Source organism: Triplophysa rosa, linkage group LG1, assembly GCF_024868665.1.
Source record: "Triplophysa rosa linkage group LG1, Trosa_1v2, whole genome shotgun sequence".
Taxonomy (NCBI): domain Eukaryota; kingdom Metazoa; phylum Chordata; class Actinopteri; order Cypriniformes; family Nemacheilidae; genus Triplophysa; species Triplophysa rosa.
The window spans coordinates 12,771,350-12,788,882 of NC_079890.1; the positions used below are offsets into that span (position 1 = coordinate 12,771,350).

Below are 17,533 nucleotides of genomic sequence, written 5' to 3' on the forward strand. Positions count from 1 at the left end.
CCCCCACTTCTTTTGTATGTGAAACAGGTGGTTTCATGTACTTGCGTTGAGCTGTGACATCTGTCCTGCTCTCACTTTCTTTCTGTTCCCTTACTGATAGTACCAGCTCATGAAATCACTCCATTCTTCAGTTTATGGTAAATCTGTTTCTCTGTGAATGTGGTGGTTCGACCAATCAGCTTTTACGTTGTGATCAAATAAAGCCGTTTATTTCGTTCTTGAAAACAATCAAAAATAGGTCCGTTGTGGGGATGCCTGTTGCTCTCCAAAGCTTATGCTCTTTTCTCCTGATGCTATATGTCGGTGAGTATCCTTTTAGCCTAAAGTCTCCGTTACTTTTTAATATTCTTTTTATATAAGCACATAGGCTACGTAGTTATAAGTATTATATATTATATAAGAACACGGTGTGTTCAGTTAGCTCAGTTTCTAGAACATTGCATTAGCAGTGCGAAGATCAGGGGTTTGAACTCAAAAGTGTCTGCCTAATGCATACATGATGTGAATACTGTATAATGTTGTTTGTACACGTTTTCTTTAGTGTCCGTGCTCTCTGTATGTGACGTGCGTGTAAGAACAGTAGATTTTGGATGTCACCTTGACTGGGAGTGCCCTGATGCCACCCCACACACAACTTACACTGTCCAGAGCAAAGCGAACGGGTGGGTATCATCTACACGCGTATATCTGCAAATGCTTTTATAAGTAGGCTATTAATGGTAATGTTCATAATAGAAAAACGTGTGGGTACAAACATTAGTCAGATCAAAGGAAGGGCTTTGGAAACAGTTGAACACTTGGAATGACTGAATGGTGTATATATTTAAAAAAGATATATTTTATGTAAAAATGGCAAATGAGAAGCAGAGGGCAGCAAGGCGATGGTGGCAGGTGAAACTGCGTGTGGTGGAGCTGGAAACCGCAGAGAGACACAGTCCAGGCCTGCTGCCTCGCATCAGATGCGCTGTTGTCTGTGCGTCAGACACGAGCGTTTCCCCTGACATTCGAAAAAGCGATCAGTTTGCACTTCTCGTTTCATTTATTTGCGCTCATGCCTATGCGCAGGAGTCACGTTTTTGAGAAAATGAAAGTGGGATTTCAAATGCCTGTTCGTACATCAGTTTTAGGCGAGTGCTCAATTATTGATATTGAATTGTCCTCTTTCTTTGCAACTCCGTGTTTTGTGTGTAACAGGGCATCGTGGAAAAAGGTTTCAGACTGCATCCAGATCTCCAGACACAACTGTGATTTGTCAAACGTCTTCACGAACTTGCACTCCTTCAACTACATTAGACTGAGCTCAGAAGGGCTTCATGACTGGATGAGTGAAGCGCAATTATGTGACGCAATGAATGGCGGTCCGTTTTAGATCTCAACGTTCAATTAAAATAACGAATAAAGCATGACAGATTTTGTACATTTATAACAATTGCAGGCCTAGTCATATAATGAAATGAAAACCCTTTCATGTAAGTATAGACCTAAGCAAAGTTTAAGTGCACTTTGTACAGTAAATAGTAGCCTACATAGTTACTTGTACTGGAGGTGCTATTTCAATGTTCTGATTTTGAACAGTTTTTAGTCTATAAGTGTACTTGTATAAGTAATTTTAACCATAGTATTGAGGAACACTAAATACTGAAAGTATACTTTAAGTTTTAAAGAAGTGTACTATAGCACACGTTAATGAATTTCTTTGTAAATTAAGCCTAGAAACGGTTTTTCGTTTGAAATATTAAGGGAAAGTGTGACCAAGTTTGGCTTGTTATTTTTTAGTCAACATTACAGGGATAGTTCACCCAAAAATGAAAATTCTGTTTACTCACACTCGAGTTGTTTCATACCTGTGTACATTTTATTGTTCAAAATTGTAAAATTGTAAAATTTATTGTTCAAAATTGTTTTATTGTTTTATTGTTCAAAAGAATATATTTGGAAGAATGTTTGTAACTGAACAGTTCTGGGGTACCATTGACTTCCATAGTAGGAAACAAAACTATATGCCTCAGAATTGTTTTATTTCCTACATTATTTTAAATATCTTCTTTTGTGTTCAACAGAACAAAGACATTTTTACAGACTTGAAACAACATGAGGGTGATTAAATGATGACGGAATTTTCATTTTGGGTAGACTATCCCTTTAATAGTTTTTTCAGATGCCACTAACAATTTACTGTTGCACGTTTCGCACTTTCTCGCTGTCTGTCTTCTGTTAGGTGCTGCCACATTTAGTCCTCCATCCATTAACATTTCAACGGAGAATGGAAGCCTCTGGGTGACGTTAAATTTTCCTTGTGCTCCATCCATAAGCTGCAGATTTAAGGGGGAAGAGAGTGAGGAAGAGATGGATACGCTTTGCCCCTGCCACTTATCTGAGTTTACAACCCTCTCAGTTACAGTTGTGCTATACAACAAACATAAACCATCAGACAAACAGGTAAAACTCTTTTCCATATTTTTGTCAGTTGAAATTGCTGTTCAGATGTAAATTTACAATAATCTTTACCATCATAATCATTTTTACGATAAAATTACAAAAATGTGTGCTTTTTTCATTTTTAAAGATACGCTCTGCTCAAGTGATGGATGAAAAGCCGTTCAGGGAAGAATTTGGGTTTGTCCTATCAGGGCAAGTGTACTGCGTTGTGGCCAACTTCACATCTGAATTTGAAGCATCTTCTCTCCCCAGTCCTCCACAGTGTATTTCTATACCAGCAAAGATCGGTATGCAGTAATGTTAAAAGGATAGTTCACTCAAAGATGGACATTCTGTCCTCATTCATTCACCACCGTGTTTGTATATGGCTCAAAATAAGACATTTTCTCAGTTATTTTGTGTCTATATAATGAAAGTCAATGGGGGCCAATGTTATTAGGTTGTTTATGTTCTTCAAAATATCTTTTGTGTTCTGCAAAAAAAAGTGATTCAGGTTTGCAATGACATGAGGGCGAGTAAATGATAGAATTTTCATTTTTGAGTGAACTATCCTTCTTTCAGCGTTGTGCTATTATGGTGAAAATCTGAGATCTCACATACTGTTTTTCCATTATGTGTGTAATGGTGCATTATTTGCACTGATGGTGTTCATGTTCTCCAGAGAGCCTCGCCGTTGTGATTGTATGTGCTGTTCTCATCGTTCTTGGCCTAGTTTTTATTCTGCTCTGGAGACAGTGCTCATCTCCTGAACGCCCTCTGCCCAAATCTTTGGTAAGGGACTTCATTTTATATTGCAATGAATGCTTCACCAACCATTCATTCAACATTCCTATAAAAACTTTTTGCAACTTACAGTTTTTTCCAAATCTTCTACAGCAGAATCAATTAAGTGTTTTTCAGTTAATCCGTCACAAACAAGTTCAATACAATTCCATGAAAAACGAAGGTGTTCGTTGTTTAAATGGTTTTACATTCAAAGCACATTCATATTGTATTGTTTCAGGCGTTACTTTATGACCAGGAAATTCAGAATGAGACATTTATTGACTCCAGCAAGACTGCATCAGACCGGCTGAGCTCTGAGAGTGACAGGATTTCTGTTGTGTCCCTCGCTGTCTTTACACACATGGACAACCAGTCATACTACCACAGCTCTCAAAGTCTGGGCAACGGCTATTACAGAAGCCCCATCCTACATGACCCCGGCTCCACTGAGGAGTCTTCAGGAGGCTTGCATGTGGAGTCCGGAGGCTTGGAAACAGATGGAAGCCATAGTTTTGAACTTCTCCAGACAGCCCATCTGATTCTGGAAAGATGTCCTCATCTGGATGAGTGTGATAAAATCCTCAACATTCCTCTGAGCTCAGTGCGAGTGAAACGCACTGAAGAGACAACAACTGATGTCCCAGAACAGTTTGAGGACCAGGTAGAAGAGGAGAGCTGGTTTTAAGGCTTATTGTGCCTTTGAAGAATATTTGCCCTTGGGATAACGTGCTTACTTCAAATACATCCACTGCAAGTTGCCAAGACACTTGCATTTGCTTGGTGCATGATTTCGACCACCTGCTCCAGTGTTAATATTTACATAATTAATTGAATCTCAAAATTCGGCCTCTATTATTGTAAATATTCGTTTTATAACCTTGATTTTTTACTTGACCCTTTACTGTTGAGCTATACATATTGTCACGTTATGCACGTTTCTCATGTATCTGGTCAAAAGCCACCAGCCTTTTTAGCTGTCATTATCGCTGCCCTCCACATTTCATGTGCTAGTGTTTGGGCTACCCCCTACAGCTCGTGACTCACTCGGCAGAGCACTATAAATCTTTCCTTTGTTTTACACCCTATCAACTGAAGTGTACTTTTTGGGTAGTTATGGGTACGGTATGACCTCTGTGTGGCTTGATTCATTGTTTTCCTTTTTTCTCCATCTTTTTAGTCTCTGACTCAGTTGGCCCATTTTGACTCTTATTTTCTGTGGACCGTGTCTCACAGTTAATCACACTAAGGCGCTCAATTTTGCTGATGTTGCTAAACTAACTGGAACATTTGTGGAAATGCTCCCAAAAAGCAAGTGTAATGCTAGGGTCTGGAAAATGTAGTTTAGGATGTATGTTAAGTTTGTGTGTGTGTGTACATCCAGATGACGTTAACGTGCATCGTCTTTAAAATGGGTCTTATTGGTTTTACTGAATTTTGGTGTTATAACTGTAAATGGAAATGTGCAAATAAGTAGTTTGAAACTGGGAAATTTGTTCTGTGACTACTTGATTTTTCCTGAACCCTAAACCGTTTGACGCCTCCAAACTGATTTCTAAAACTCGGTTATTTCTGCCATCTGAATTTACATGTGACATGTGTTTTAAATGTCAAGTTTCTTGTTGACCAAACGTAGCAGAGCGGAAAACAAGTCTGCATGGGTTATGATCGGTTTAATAAACCACAGCCCACAATTCTGAAAAACAACAAGCATATATATGTGCACAGGTCTGTAAGTTTTGAAAAAAAAGTCAACATGTACTGCATATGACATGTACCAAAAAATTGCCTTCGAATTATAAAAGCACAACTATTGAATCATTTTTGTGAAAGAATTATAAGAATGAATGCCTTTGTAATTATATCAATGCTAAACCTTGGTGTGGGTCTGAAACTATTTCATGTTCCAAAAATAATTCTGTGATACTTTTTAAACTATGTATAATGTCAACATTTCATTTTAGGGCATTGGCAAAATTCTATAGATAGGATGTTTAATAAAGTTGTGTGAGAATGATCCTTATAGGAAGGTGTGACTCACTCGCTGACTCACTCTGCACATAAAGACGCTCAGGACCTCATCCAATGAAACCATTAAAACCACCATATTCATCAGAACCACTCATTATCATAAATAAGGTATATTCCCTTTAACAAATAACTGAGCCTAATGTAGGGTTTCACATTCATATTTAACAGAAGATTTATCAAACTTGTCTTATATGGGACTGTAAATAAAAATGTAGCCAATAAACAGAAATGCTAAAGTTTGAATATTTATTTGGCTGTCTTTTTACATGAAGTGAATTATTACAATTTTAAATAATATATACAAAGGTATTTCGATTTTTACAGTTGAGACTTTGTGAGTACACAACATCACAAGCGTGGCCTTGGCACCTGTCCATCTCTTCTCCATCGTTCACTTGTGTTTGCGGTCCATCCGTCTGTCGTGCATTGTGAGAACCAGCCTCCACCTCATCTGCGCCAATACTGTGAATTTTGAACATAAAGCATTAGTAATAAATGCCATTTTTGCCCAATGCTGTGCCAATTTTAGTTCAACGCTGTGGAATCTACCACCTGCCTTGCCAAAATTTAACACACATTTTTGGGGTTTTATTTTTATTAGTTAATTACTGAATTACTAAAAATTGAGTAAAAAATACATTTTTTGTTTATTGTGTATTACACTGCCCATCAACCATCAGCTGCTTTTTAGAAGAACTGAGCGCTACAAAAAAAAAAACATTCAGAGCACAAACTCTTGTTTTAAGTAACTTTTCCACAAACTCATTTAAAACAACTGTTGCCATAAGAAAAAGTTTTACTTTCGACAACAGGAAAGACACTGTATAGACATACCTGTGCAAATTTGTGTATCTGCTCAACCACAGCAGCAAACAGCGCCCCTACACTCTCATCAATCAGACTCTGCATGTAATGCACCGCCTCCTCATCCGAGAGGTCCAATCGGAACTTGTCCTGAACCTGCGGTGGGTCGACAAAAAACGTAACCGGTAAAAACTACCTGCATACTTTATTTTATTGCTTGATTTAGTTTATCTCCAAGGTTTTGAAGCAAAACACTAGGGCCACACACAAACCTTCTTTACGGTTTTGTCAGGCTCAAGTGCAATGTCTGGAATATTAGCATCCACCATCAGAGAGAACAAATTTAGAATAAGATTGGAATATCTGCAAGAGACAACAAAAAAAATAATTTGAATCATTTCAAGGATCTGTTTAATAATATCATGTGTCGACATTAATGGCGAATTCTTGGTTTAAGGCCATATTCACTCAGTTTAATGTGGATATGTAAGCAATTCACCTGCGCAGGTGTAGGAATGCAGTGTAACACTGTTTCCTGAACTCCTGGTATTGTTCACTCTGCATTCCCCCCATCCCTTCCACCATCTCCTTGCTCAGTTTCATGGGTGGTGGCAGAGGTTTAGGGTCACGGCCCAGAATATATCCAAAATCTATATGAAACAGCTTCCCTACAAGCCAGAGAGACCCGTCAACACATTTAAAAACTTAACACAGAAAGAATGTCAATGAAAAGAGTGGTCTATCACTGAGGGTACCAGTCTTAGTGAGAAGCAGGTTGTCTAGATGTCTGTCTCCCACTCCCAGAATATAGGTGATGACACAATAGCCCGCTGGAAACACAAATGCAACATTCATAATGTGCATCATGTGGTCAAGTATTTAATGGTTTAGGATAATGGATAAAACATGCTAAATGAAGCTCACCACAGCTTTTAACATATGTGTCCATGACTTCAGAGCTGATGCCGTATGGGCCCTTGTCATTTGGAGCATGTTTCCGAAAGAAACTCTTTATGGACACAATTAAAGACAAACAAGACTTAATGAACTGAACACAGAAAATGATTTGGTGAATCACATGATTAAATGTGCAGTTTAATCTTACCTGAATGTTGCCTTCAGTGGCCAAAACTTCAGCCACAGGCACTGACTGCACAAACTGCATAAAACCTGTAGATAAAATATATACGCAGCATTCAGTGCTTGGTGTGTGAAGTGAGATTGGCCTGTGACGCACACGTTACGAAGTACTGACCGTGTTTGGTGCTGGTCGCCAGAACTTTGTATGGTGTTAATTTTAGGTCCAGATTCTCTTTTCTCAGAAGCTGTTGAAAATCAAGTTTAAAGATGTGTGTGTGTGCGTGTGCGTGCGCGTGCATGCGTTTCTGAGGCGAGCTAGTTTTAGAAACAAAAACAAATCTTTTTTGATGACATTTCAAGTAGTAAAATGCGATAAGATGTAATGAGATCTTCTGACCTTGTCCATGAGTGAAATAATCTGCAGGATGAGCTGGTCCTGTCTCAGGTCATCTCCATGTTTAAAGATGACAGGATACTGCTCCCCATCCTCTGTCTTAAAGATGAGCTTAGCTGGCATCAGAGCACTCTGGGAAAGAGAGAAACAGTGCTCAAGGGTGAGTGATACATGTGGGTCAATGTGTAATGGATATGAACAGATACACACAATACCTTAAAGAGCGTGGCAGTCTCAGGTATGATGCCTTTGATGCGGATCTGAGGTTCCAGTGGGAGGGGAATGGGCTCGATCTCCGACAGATTCACCTTCTCATTATCAGCCAACAGACCCTGCAACCGCTCCGTCTGACACAGAACACACAGACTAAATCTACTAATGAACAGCAATATATTTAAGTAACAGTAAAAGAGTTGCATGTTTTAATACCTTCTTCTTGCGGTTTCCGCTCTCTCGCTGAACAGCCTTCATGAGTTGCACTAGTCTGTCTACAAAAGTCTGCTGAGAGGCCAGCAGGGAGCGCATCACTCTCACGCTCTTATCGCCCTGACAACAGATACACACACATCACTATCTCACTACACCTGTAATACACTGCCATTTTCTATTAAATCATTATTAGCATTTTAAACATATATCGATAAATAAGTTATATAATTAACACTTCTCTTTAAAAGTACATGGATGATATTTGGCTTTACTGAGCCAAGAACACAAAAGTGGTGACATCCTCTAAACAGATAAGGCATTGCATTGATTAGCCCCGCCCCCTTAAATCTCATTGGTTTCATTCTTTTTAATCGTTCATTAAACATATATTCTCAAGGGCAGCGAATGTGTTGTTTCACATTCAGTGCGGACAGAAAAATGTCTTTGGAAACATTAGTGTGAAGGTACCTTGAGCAGAGCCTGACTGAACCTCCTCATTACATTGAGATACATGTCATGGGTCTTTGGGTCTCTCTGCTGCGTGTCCTGATCCTCACACTCCACAATTACATACCTGCAGAAGAAGACAATGTCACAAACCAAACATTTGTTTTGAATCAAAAATATGGAGTCAGAGTAACTGGCAAGTTACAACTGGTGTTAATCCATTACTCACCAATACAAATAGTTTGCCAGTGTTGAGTTCTTGCAGGCACGTGATATGAGAAAGGTGCACAGATCTTGCTGTTGAACACAGATAATACACAGTTACATACACGCAGACCATAATCTCCATAATCACGCCGCTGATCTATTTACTTTTTATTACTTACCTCCAGATTCTCAGCATCTGCTCCCTCTTTGCCTTTCTGTGAGCTGGGCGTCGCTGTGATAGCAGGCACCATCTGTGAACTACAAAAAACACACATGCTTCATAGACTAAGGAGGATCTTTGTATGGTACATCAAAATAAGCATTTACGATTTTCAATGTATAAACACAGCCTGAAAATCTTAAAGGAACAGTTCACCCAAAAATGAAAGTTTTGTCTTCATTTACTCACTCTCAAATGTCTTAGTTCTGACGAACAGAGTAACACCGTGTCTACACCGGACGCGACGCACCACGAAAAAGGACATTAGAAACGCATTAGAACTTTGTCCAAACTGGATGCGGCACGGCGCGACAAGCCCTGTGTCGTGTCACGTCGTGCCCGTCACGTCTGGTGTAGACACGGTGTCAGAAACCCTAGTACCAAAGTAAGAAAAATTACTTTACAAATTGTTTTTCTTTGTTCTGTTGAACACAAAAGAAGATATTTTGAATAATGTAGGAAATCAAACTGTTCAGGGGCACTTTTGACTGCAATTGTAATTTTACGGTAGTCAATGGTGGCCAAGAACTGTTTGGTTATAAGCATTCTTCCAAATATCTTTCTCTGTGTTCATCAGAACAAAGAAATGTATACAGATTTGGAACAACTCGAGGGCGAGTAAATGATGACAGAATGTATTTATTGGTTGAACTCTTCCTTGAAGTTGTCTAAGAAACAGACGTTTGATGTAGCTGACCTGTCCAGATCACCTAGCGTTGAACTCTCTCCCAGATCCCCCTGGCTGTCTCTCTTACTGGCAGGCTCCAAACCACCCTGGATATCATTGAAGTTTTCATATTTCAACGCCTGCACCAGCTGTAGTAAGTACATTAAAAGATCCTACGAAAAAATGGTGGACAGAGAGTTTCCTGTCATCTAGAGAACTTTTAAGAATGACTTTTGAACACGTTCAAAATGGACAACGCAGGTACGATCAAGAGGTAGATCACCACATCTAGAAACTATTTCAGAGAACTATATTGCAAATAAATGCATACAACTGCTCCACTGACAAACACACAGGACACAAACACACAGCATTTACCTCATCGTCAGCCTGCTGCAGCCTCGCAACAGCGTAGCGTCTGACTGTGGGGTTGGTGAACTGAGAGGACAACAGCTCCAGGGAGTCCTCCACATCCATCGGCCTCCACTTTCCCAGTAACTCCAGGGCCTGTTTGGCCTCCTGGGGCAGATCCCAGTTCACACACTTCAGGAACTTTGTCAAGGCCTAAAAACGAGATTCACAAAGAGATACTTTACTAGACACAGATTAAGCATAAACTGACACTACATCAGACACAATCCTGATCCCATAGGAAAACATAGTGCATCAAAGCACACATGTACACACGTTCACTCACCTTCTCCTGTGTGGTGAGGTAGTATCTGAACTTCCACACAAGGTCCTGTTCCTCTGAGCTCAGCTGTTTAGTGGGTGGGTAGCTCACTATGATCTATAAACACATACATTTTCATCTAAAACACATGTTTGTTGATATGTATTGTGTAGTGCTCTTTGTCTTTGTCACTAACATTGAGTTGATCTCGTGTGGCCGCGTTAGGTTTGAGATCGTGGTCGGATGGTCCACTTCGTAACCTACGGGCCAGTTTATGGTGTTTACTCTCTACAAGGTTCTCCTGCAACAGAACAAACTTATATTTAGACTAACAACATCAACGGAAAACATCATTAGCTTAGAATCGAATTAATGTGATTTATGCGTTTGGGTTGATGTGCTCTCACCATGCACATCTGAGGGTCGGGAACTTTTACAATATCTGAACTGGTTGGCAATGGGGAGGAATCATCTGCATCCTGAAGAGAAAAAGAGGCATATAGATGAACTAATGTAAATGTAAACTAAATTACACACAATAGAACAATTTCAAGTGTTCTAAGAAATGAAATGTTAAAGGGCTAGTCCACCCAAAAATGAAAATTCTGTCATGAATTACACACCCTCAAGTAATTCCAAACCTGTTCAAACTTCTTTATTCCGTTGAACACAAAGGAAGATATTTGGAAGAATGTTAGCAACTGAGATTTCTGGGGCACCATTGACTGCCATAGCAGAAAAATATTGTAAATGTTTTTGTTCTGTTAAACACAAAAGAAGATATTTAGGAAAACAAACAATTCTGGGGCACTTTGACTACCATTTTTTGACTACCCCAGAAATGGGGTACATTCATCCAAATAATTTTCTTTGTGTTCAACAGAACAAAGAAATGTATACAGGTTTGGAACAACTTAAGGGTGAGTAATTCATGACAGAATTTTCATTTTTGGGTGAACTGTCCATTTAACTTTATTCTACTGGGATATGTTAACCTTAACGACGAAATCACTGTAGATCAGAACAATCTTGCGAGAGGAAATGAAGTTTCCACCAAAATGCATTTACCTTTTCATAATAGACGATGCTGTATTCTCGCTCTCCACTTTTGACCCGGGGGAATTCCACCATCAGGTACATGAAATTAGAACTACGTTTTTCACTCTGTAAAGAAAACACACACACACTTTATACAGCATCTTAATTTGACACGACTGTGGTTTATAGTTTTGGACTCTACACAGTGGTCATATTGGGACTTGAACCCAAATCCACTCACCTCATTGATCATCTCAATCTCTCTGAACGTCAAGCGATCCAGCCAGTCTACTTTAACCATGTGACCCTGACGATGAGCCTTTGTTAGCTGAAAGAGAGAGAAGCAAACAAAAAGGCTTTAAGAAGAAACATGTTTGCATGACAAGCAACGCTATGAACGTGTGTGTGCAAACTTTCAGCCAATCGCGTGAGAGCACTGTGTCAGCCCCCAAAGCCTCACAAACAAAAACACTTATTAGCCAAATGCCAGTCAGCAAGTGCCAATATGAAGTTGTAGCACACCAGGATGACTCAGGTTTTAATAACAAACAGTTAGTTATAGTTAGTACAATAACACGTCTTAACCAAAAGCCACCAATATCGCAAATACATTTTTATAAAAAGGTCTAAATAAAAACATAAGGCAAGCAGCATATTGTAAAATGAAAGAGCTTTAAAGTGTAAAACAAACAAGAAAAACAATGTATTCATCCTATTTGTGAAAATGTGGGTCAGATAAAACAATCCCTAAATAGGTAACCTGTCTTACATCTTGCTCATATATACCACACAAATAAACACACAAGTACACACTCATACACACGAACACACAGCCACACACACACAATCAGCATTCCTGTCCTGTTTTCTCTCATACTCACGTCACTAAGTATCTCCAGGTCTGGGCCCTGGAACAGAGGGCAGTTAAAACACTCATACACACCCTTGCAACAACCAACATTCTCAGATCTCATTCTTTCCACAAACTGAGTAATCTATAAACACCAGCAGCATATCCATCGATTCATCTCTCTATCTATTCACCCATCCCACCCTGCATTCTTCTCTTCACTTAATATATCCCTTATGTACAATATCTGTCCTCAGGCATATTTTCCTCTTGCGGTCTCAGTTTGGCTTTTCCGCTCTCTATCGCACAGCTGACCTTAGCCAGACGGCCCATCTGGTCTTCTGCCAGAGTGCTGCTGGTCCTTCCTGGCGTATTAGTGGGCTCACAGCCGTCACCCTCTACGCCTGGCCACACCTTCAGATCGTGCATACCTTGCCGGAACATTCTAAAACAGTGTAAAAGATATAGAAAGATAGATGAATAAATCAAACCACGAATTTGTCTATTTGAATTCACTGAGCTTCTATTTAACAGATTATTCATCAGATCATTTACTAAACTTGTAGAATTATTAAGATTTTTTTAATAAATCAGATATAAATTTTTCTGGACAGATATTTTTCTTGATAAGGTGTTTATTTAGAGAGCTGTAGAGATTACATATTTTTGTAGGCCAATTCGGCGGTTAGTATCACACTGGTACCCACAACAAAAAGGCAATCGAAATTTTCCTATAAGATTTTGGATTATATACAAAACTCACAAGTGATGCTTACACATTCTGTCGATCAAGTCAACCTTTTTTTTTTATTAAAAAAATCTAACTTTATGAAAAACATGTTTCCTAATTAATCTCACACGCATTTTCTGGGATTTTGAGCCCATGTTGCTTTTTTGACATTTTTATGCATGATGTTTAACGTCCGAGACAACATCTCTTGTCTAATGCAGCGAATTGTTAGCAACCGCCTTTTTTGCAAGATCAAATCTTTAAAAAACACGAGTGACATATTACTTGTGTGTTTTATGTCATAGAACCAAAAGTGAGCTTGTTTTAACCCCAGACTTCATTTCAGGCATTTAAACCAAATGCCATTGACTTTAGGACAAAGGAACCGGTACTTTACCCATATTTCCCAAACAGAGTGACTGTAGTTCCCCCAACAGGTGTGGCACGGCCGGGTCCATACACATCCCACACAGTTAGAGCCACCTGGGCACTCTGAGGCAGGTCAGGGTACTTCACTGGCAACTTAAGCCACTCATTCCAACTGCAGTAAAGAAAAGGCAGGAATAACAATTCGACAAAACACGCGAGACAACCTAAAGCTACTCATATAAAAGTGGATTTATACGAAAGTTCATGAGCATCCATATGGCCAGTTCCCTTAATACAAAAGAGCCATTGATGTGTAAAGCGTGACCATTTGAAAGAAACTTGATGAATGGAGCAATGAAAAACAACGCACACCGAACACGTCACAAAGATGCATATCTATGTCACACTATACCACACACTCTCTTTTATTTGAGCACACAGCCATGTGCAGGATTTGACTGCTGTAATATACAGTATGTACTCACTTCCAGCGAGTGCTGAAGGCCTTGTAGGAGGTCCGTACGGGCAGGGCGAGAGGTTTGCCCTCAGCAAACACCTGACAGGTGACGTAGAGGTCAGAGCAGCTCTCCTGATAGAGTCCTGAGAAGCGCAGCATGGGGTCCTCCAGCAGAGATTTATAACTCTTTTGCTCTCTCTTGCCCTCCAAACTTCCTCTGCAAAAGCAAGCATGACAAAAATGCTGTCTCTGTTGTCTGTATATATATATATATATACATGCTGTAATATAAACACTGTACTTCTATATACTTGCGATAAATACATTCATAAAAATGGGAAAAGTAATGACAATGTTGTCGAGCGCAATATCGTTGCTATGGTTACCTCTACACGCCAGCGTTTGGTATTAGGTGGTTGTATATAACTTTGTAAGTTTAGTTGAACTTTTGTGGTAGGCACACCTTGTTTAAAAACGCCGTCATTCGCTCCCCGAGACTATCTCAAGTGTTTCACGGGGTGATGGCTCTTCTTCATGCGGTTTGGCTTTTACAATCGGCCTCTTGTTATGATGTCTTGCGCAAGATCGCTTACTGGCACCCCGGGATTCCTCTTCCCTACTGACGTAATGAAATCAACTGATTCCATTATGCGCTTATACGGCCGAGGAATCATTTATGATCTTTATTTATGATGCACCCAGTGAACATAGACTCGTTAAGATCGAGGGCAAAAGGACAATGATGTCAATAGACAGATGACAGCCCTAAAACCCAAAAGCTCTCATCGGACTCGCATTCTTCTGACTCATTCTGCTGTCATGCTCGAGTTCGGTAAACATCGCAAAAACTAAACCTTTTCTGTGAGGAAGGCATCTTTAAAATGAAACGACACTACATCTGTATCTTACATGTTACGTGTGCAAGCGAATGTCGCTTTCATCACTGGCCAGCAGACGATACATGTAACGTTATTAAAATAAGTTTCTCCATGCTAATACATTGACACACACTTATGTATACTGATATAATTTTATAAAGATGCATATGACAGATAGGACATCTTGACATTACACATGCAACGTGTCCAGTTAAACGTATAATCTCGGCTAAGCGGACATGAGTTGTTACTCGATATTGGAGCTGGTGTTTGACAGCTCAATCATAACAATGACTAAGGACCACAAACATACTTACATTTTCAGTTGGACGTTTATGTCCAGATCGCAACTATACACATAGTTAAACTTGTCCGTGTCCATCCTCAGTAATCAATGAAGTGTTACAAAACGCTAGTAGATTACATGAAACGCATATAAAAGACAAATGCAGATTTGTTAGGCGTTAGGAAAGAACAGCAGGGCCTAAGAGCAAAGACTCTTCACAGAATCTGACGAAGATTTTTGACTGTTCCTGCTGATATAACTTAGCCTGATTATTGACAGCCAATGTGGCTAGAAAAAAACATTAGCAGTCTTAATTTAAGACAATAATAAAGTTGTAATGTACATCTGACAGAGCATCATCGCGTCCGCTTTTAGAAAGGAAACATCACATTGAGGCGTAAATACTCGATGCCAATTTGTTCGATCACCGCTGCAGTTTGTATAGAGGGTACGGATCAGCAATGACTTCTTTGGTCTGATGAATCTCTGTGACTTCCTGTTTGGTTGAAGAACGGATAGTAGAAGAGGACAAACTTCATGAAGCATTTAAAAGTCCTCTTAAATTGTATACAAGGAGAAGAATTTGAGCTTTTAGAAGACCCTGATGTTTAGTATGTTAATTGTTATATTATATATATATATTTTGTACTTTATATGTACTTCCCTCTGTTATGTTGTTTGTCTTGTTCTAGCTTTGTGCACGTGCTCTGGTTTTCCTTCGAACCTCTTATTTAAGTTTGAAATGCTTTATTGTAATTGTTTTCTAAAGCATAATAAAAAATTGTATACAATGTGTATTAGTGTATAAAATATTTGCATTAATAATTTGTGGAGTTTCTGAGCTTGAACAGAATTTAAGCAAGATACTCAAGATAAACAAAACACTTTATTTGCTTTAACATAATTAATCGAATGTGGCACTTTTCTTTGTTTATGTTTTAAAATGTAAATATGAAAATGCAATCGCATCTTTTTATTTATTATGTAATTAGAGCTATAGTATGACAACTCTGGGGGGTTTAGGAGTTAAATCTCACTTACAAATCACTTTACATATTTAACATCTATGTATAATATTAGCCAAAATAGCTACAATAAATATCATAATAATCATAATGCATCCTATATTCTATACAAAACGTTTTGTTTCTCTTTTTAATAACCTCAAAACTACCACGAAACCAGCTGCCATGGCCTTTGTGAGCCATTCTGCTCAGGTGGACAAGTCATTTTCAATTGCTAACTGTCTTTGGAGTGCCTGACATGAACATGATGTTCTCCAAATGTCTGAAATAAACAATTTATGGTTTTGTTTGTCCATACAGGCACCAAGTTGTACTTCCTAAAAAGTGTCTTCACATAAAGTGTGTTTCTTGTCATCATTTGTTGAGGGAAAACCAAGCCAGTAAAACAAGTGAAAAAACAAACTGTTCTTTAATTCACATTCACTGGCAGCTTGGCATCTGATCACTTGCTCCTAAAACTTAGTGTAACCTTGGGTCCCCCCTGCACATTAGTGTGTGGTTATATAATTCATGGTGATGAGTCAGACTTCACAACAGAACAGGACCACAGTCCATTACATGCTCCCCTCGGGATTCAAGAGCTGTTATAGAGGATAAGGCTCATTGCCACCCCTCATGTGTTCCGAACATTCATAGAGGGGGCTCTGCTTCCTTGCTCCTAAGATACATACCTTTGAGTTGAAGCCAAAAGGGCAGCTGCACTTTCAGGATGATGAAGGTTTCCACTGAATAGGGCTCAACAGACCTGCATTTTATAAGTTAAGCACTGCCTGTGACAGATCAATAACTGGTTAATAATCAGTTTTTGCATGTACTGTGAAAGTTGGGTAGGGTAGCTTTAATTCATCGTAATCACACCACACAAATGTTGCTTTAGTAGACTGGTTTGGTCAAGTAGGTCAATGATTCACAGCTACTTGTACACCAGGAGGTACCTGTAAAGAATTAGATTGTACTTTTTAAATGGACAGTTCGCCCAAAAGTGAAAATTCGGTCATCATTTACTCCCCCTCAAGTTGTTCCAAATCTGTATTTATTTCTTTTTTCTGCTGAACACAAATGAAGATATTTGAAAAACCTTTAGCAATTTTCAGTTCTGGGACATCATTGACTATAGTAGCAAAAATTTAAATGGTTAAGGTGCTGCAGGACTGCTTGTTTTCCTACATTTTTCAAAATATCTCATTTTGTGTTCAACAGAACAAAAAATATACAATGTTTTTTACTACTATGGCTATCGCTAAATATTAAGGCTGTTATTTAAAATATTGTTCATTTTTTAGTGTAAGAATAATTAATGTCACATTGACATAGTTTGACATCCACTCACGCTAAGATAACAACACTGTAAAAATGATGTGCTCAAGTTTTTTTCATTACTTAAACTCATCAAAATAATAAATGTCAACTTAATTGTATAAGTTATACGAAATGGAACTAGATGTTTTTAGGTCAGTTTAATATCATTTAAATTTAAGTGACAATTTGATTTAACTTAAAATTTAAGACAGCTTTCAAACCAAAGTTTTAGTTTTTTTATGTTTTACAGTAAACATTAAGTTAACTGTAATTTTATGCTTCAAGCAGAGATGGCAAACATTAGAGAGGCAAACATTATATAATACAGTTTTAATAATATAATTAAATATTCTATGTAAATAAATGTACAGAAATTCTTTAAATTCTACTTTAATTAACACCAATTCTTCATTACACATAGTTTGCTGGTCAAAAACATACACTAAGA

General features: G+C 38.6%; 2 protein-coding genes across 6 annotated transcripts; one reads left to right on the top strand and one right to left on the bottom strand.

The window, feature by feature from the left end:
• The first annotated feature begins 84 nt into the window (after positions 1-84).
• On the top strand, positions 85-5,294 carry si:dkeyp-75h12.7 (uncharacterized). 2 transcript variants are annotated; one of them, XM_057339792.1, is made up of 8 exons: positions 85-137; positions 239-303; positions 542-662; positions 1,195-1,358; positions 2,219-2,439; positions 2,567-2,726; positions 3,101-3,210; positions 3,443-5,294. In XM_057339792.1, the coding sequence occupies exons 2-8, from the start codon at positions 252-254 to the stop codon at positions 3,887-3,889; spliced, it is 1,275 nt and encodes a 424-aa protein (XP_057195775.1). In that variant the 5' UTR covers positions 85-137; positions 239-251; the 3' UTR covers positions 3,890-5,294. The 2 variants fall into 2 exon arrangements, with proteins under 2 accessions (XP_057195775.1, XP_057195768.1); XM_057339785.1 differs by having other exon boundaries at positions 99-303.
• A 166-nt stretch (positions 5,295-5,460) lies between these two features.
• pik3c3 (phosphatidylinositol 3-kinase, catalytic subunit type 3) lies at positions 5,461-16,837 on the bottom strand. Of its 4 annotated transcripts, none has more exons than XM_057339753.1 (25): positions 14,793-15,488; positions 13,626-13,814; positions 13,169-13,312; positions 12,357-12,486; positions 11,433-11,519; positions 11,222-11,317; positions 10,561-10,632; positions 10,350-10,454; positions 10,178-10,270; positions 9,859-10,044; positions 9,511-9,653; positions 8,773-8,851; positions 8,616-8,683; positions 8,408-8,513; positions 7,940-8,056; positions 7,726-7,857; positions 7,514-7,642; positions 7,292-7,361; positions 7,142-7,206; positions 6,961-7,045; positions 6,792-6,866; positions 6,536-6,704; positions 6,309-6,399; positions 6,067-6,192; positions 5,461-5,694 (listed from the first exon to the last, which is right to left on the bottom strand). In XM_057339753.1, the coding sequence occupies exons 1-25, from the start codon at positions 14,855-14,857 to the stop codon at positions 5,680-5,682; spliced, it is 2,637 nt and encodes an 878-aa protein (XP_057195736.1). In that variant the 5' UTR covers positions 14,858-15,488; the 3' UTR covers positions 5,461-5,679. The 4 variants fall into 4 exon arrangements, with proteins under 4 accessions (XP_057195736.1, XP_057195757.1, XP_057195744.1 ...); XM_057339761.1 differs by lacking the exon at positions 14,793-15,488 and adding an exon at positions 16,458-16,837 and having other exon boundaries at positions 5,462-5,694; XM_057339769.1 differs by lacking the exon at positions 14,793-15,488 and adding an exon at positions 13,984-14,727 and having other exon boundaries at positions 5,462-5,694.
• Positions 16,838-17,533: the final 696 nt, after the last annotated feature.

Bases quoted from the DNA above. Each gene is read 5' to 3' on its own strand.
- si:dkeyp-75h12.7 (XM_057339785.1), top strand. From the start codon at position 135: ATGGTAAATCTGTTTCTCTGTGAATGTGGTGGTTCGACCAATCAGCTT. The intron at 304-541 runs GTGAGTATCCTT...CGTTTTCTTTAG, and splicing joins TCTCCTGATGCTATATGTCG to TGTCCGTGCTCTCTGTATGT. The intron at 663-1,194 runs GTGGGTATCATC...TGTGTGTAACAG, and splicing joins GTCCAGAGCAAAGCGAACGG to GGCATCGTGGAAAAAGGTTT.
- pik3c3 (XM_057339753.1), bottom strand. From the start codon at position 14,857: ATGGACACGGACAAGTTTAACTATGTGTATAGTTGCGATCTGGACATA. The intron at 13,313-13,625 runs GTGAGTACATAC...TCTTTACTGCAG, and splicing joins GCCTTCAGCACTCGCTGGAA to TTGGAATGAGTGGCTTAAGT. The intron at 10,271-10,349 runs GTTAGTGACAAA...ATGTGTTTATAG, and splicing joins CCACACGAGATCAACTCAAT to ATCATAGTGAGCTACCCACC.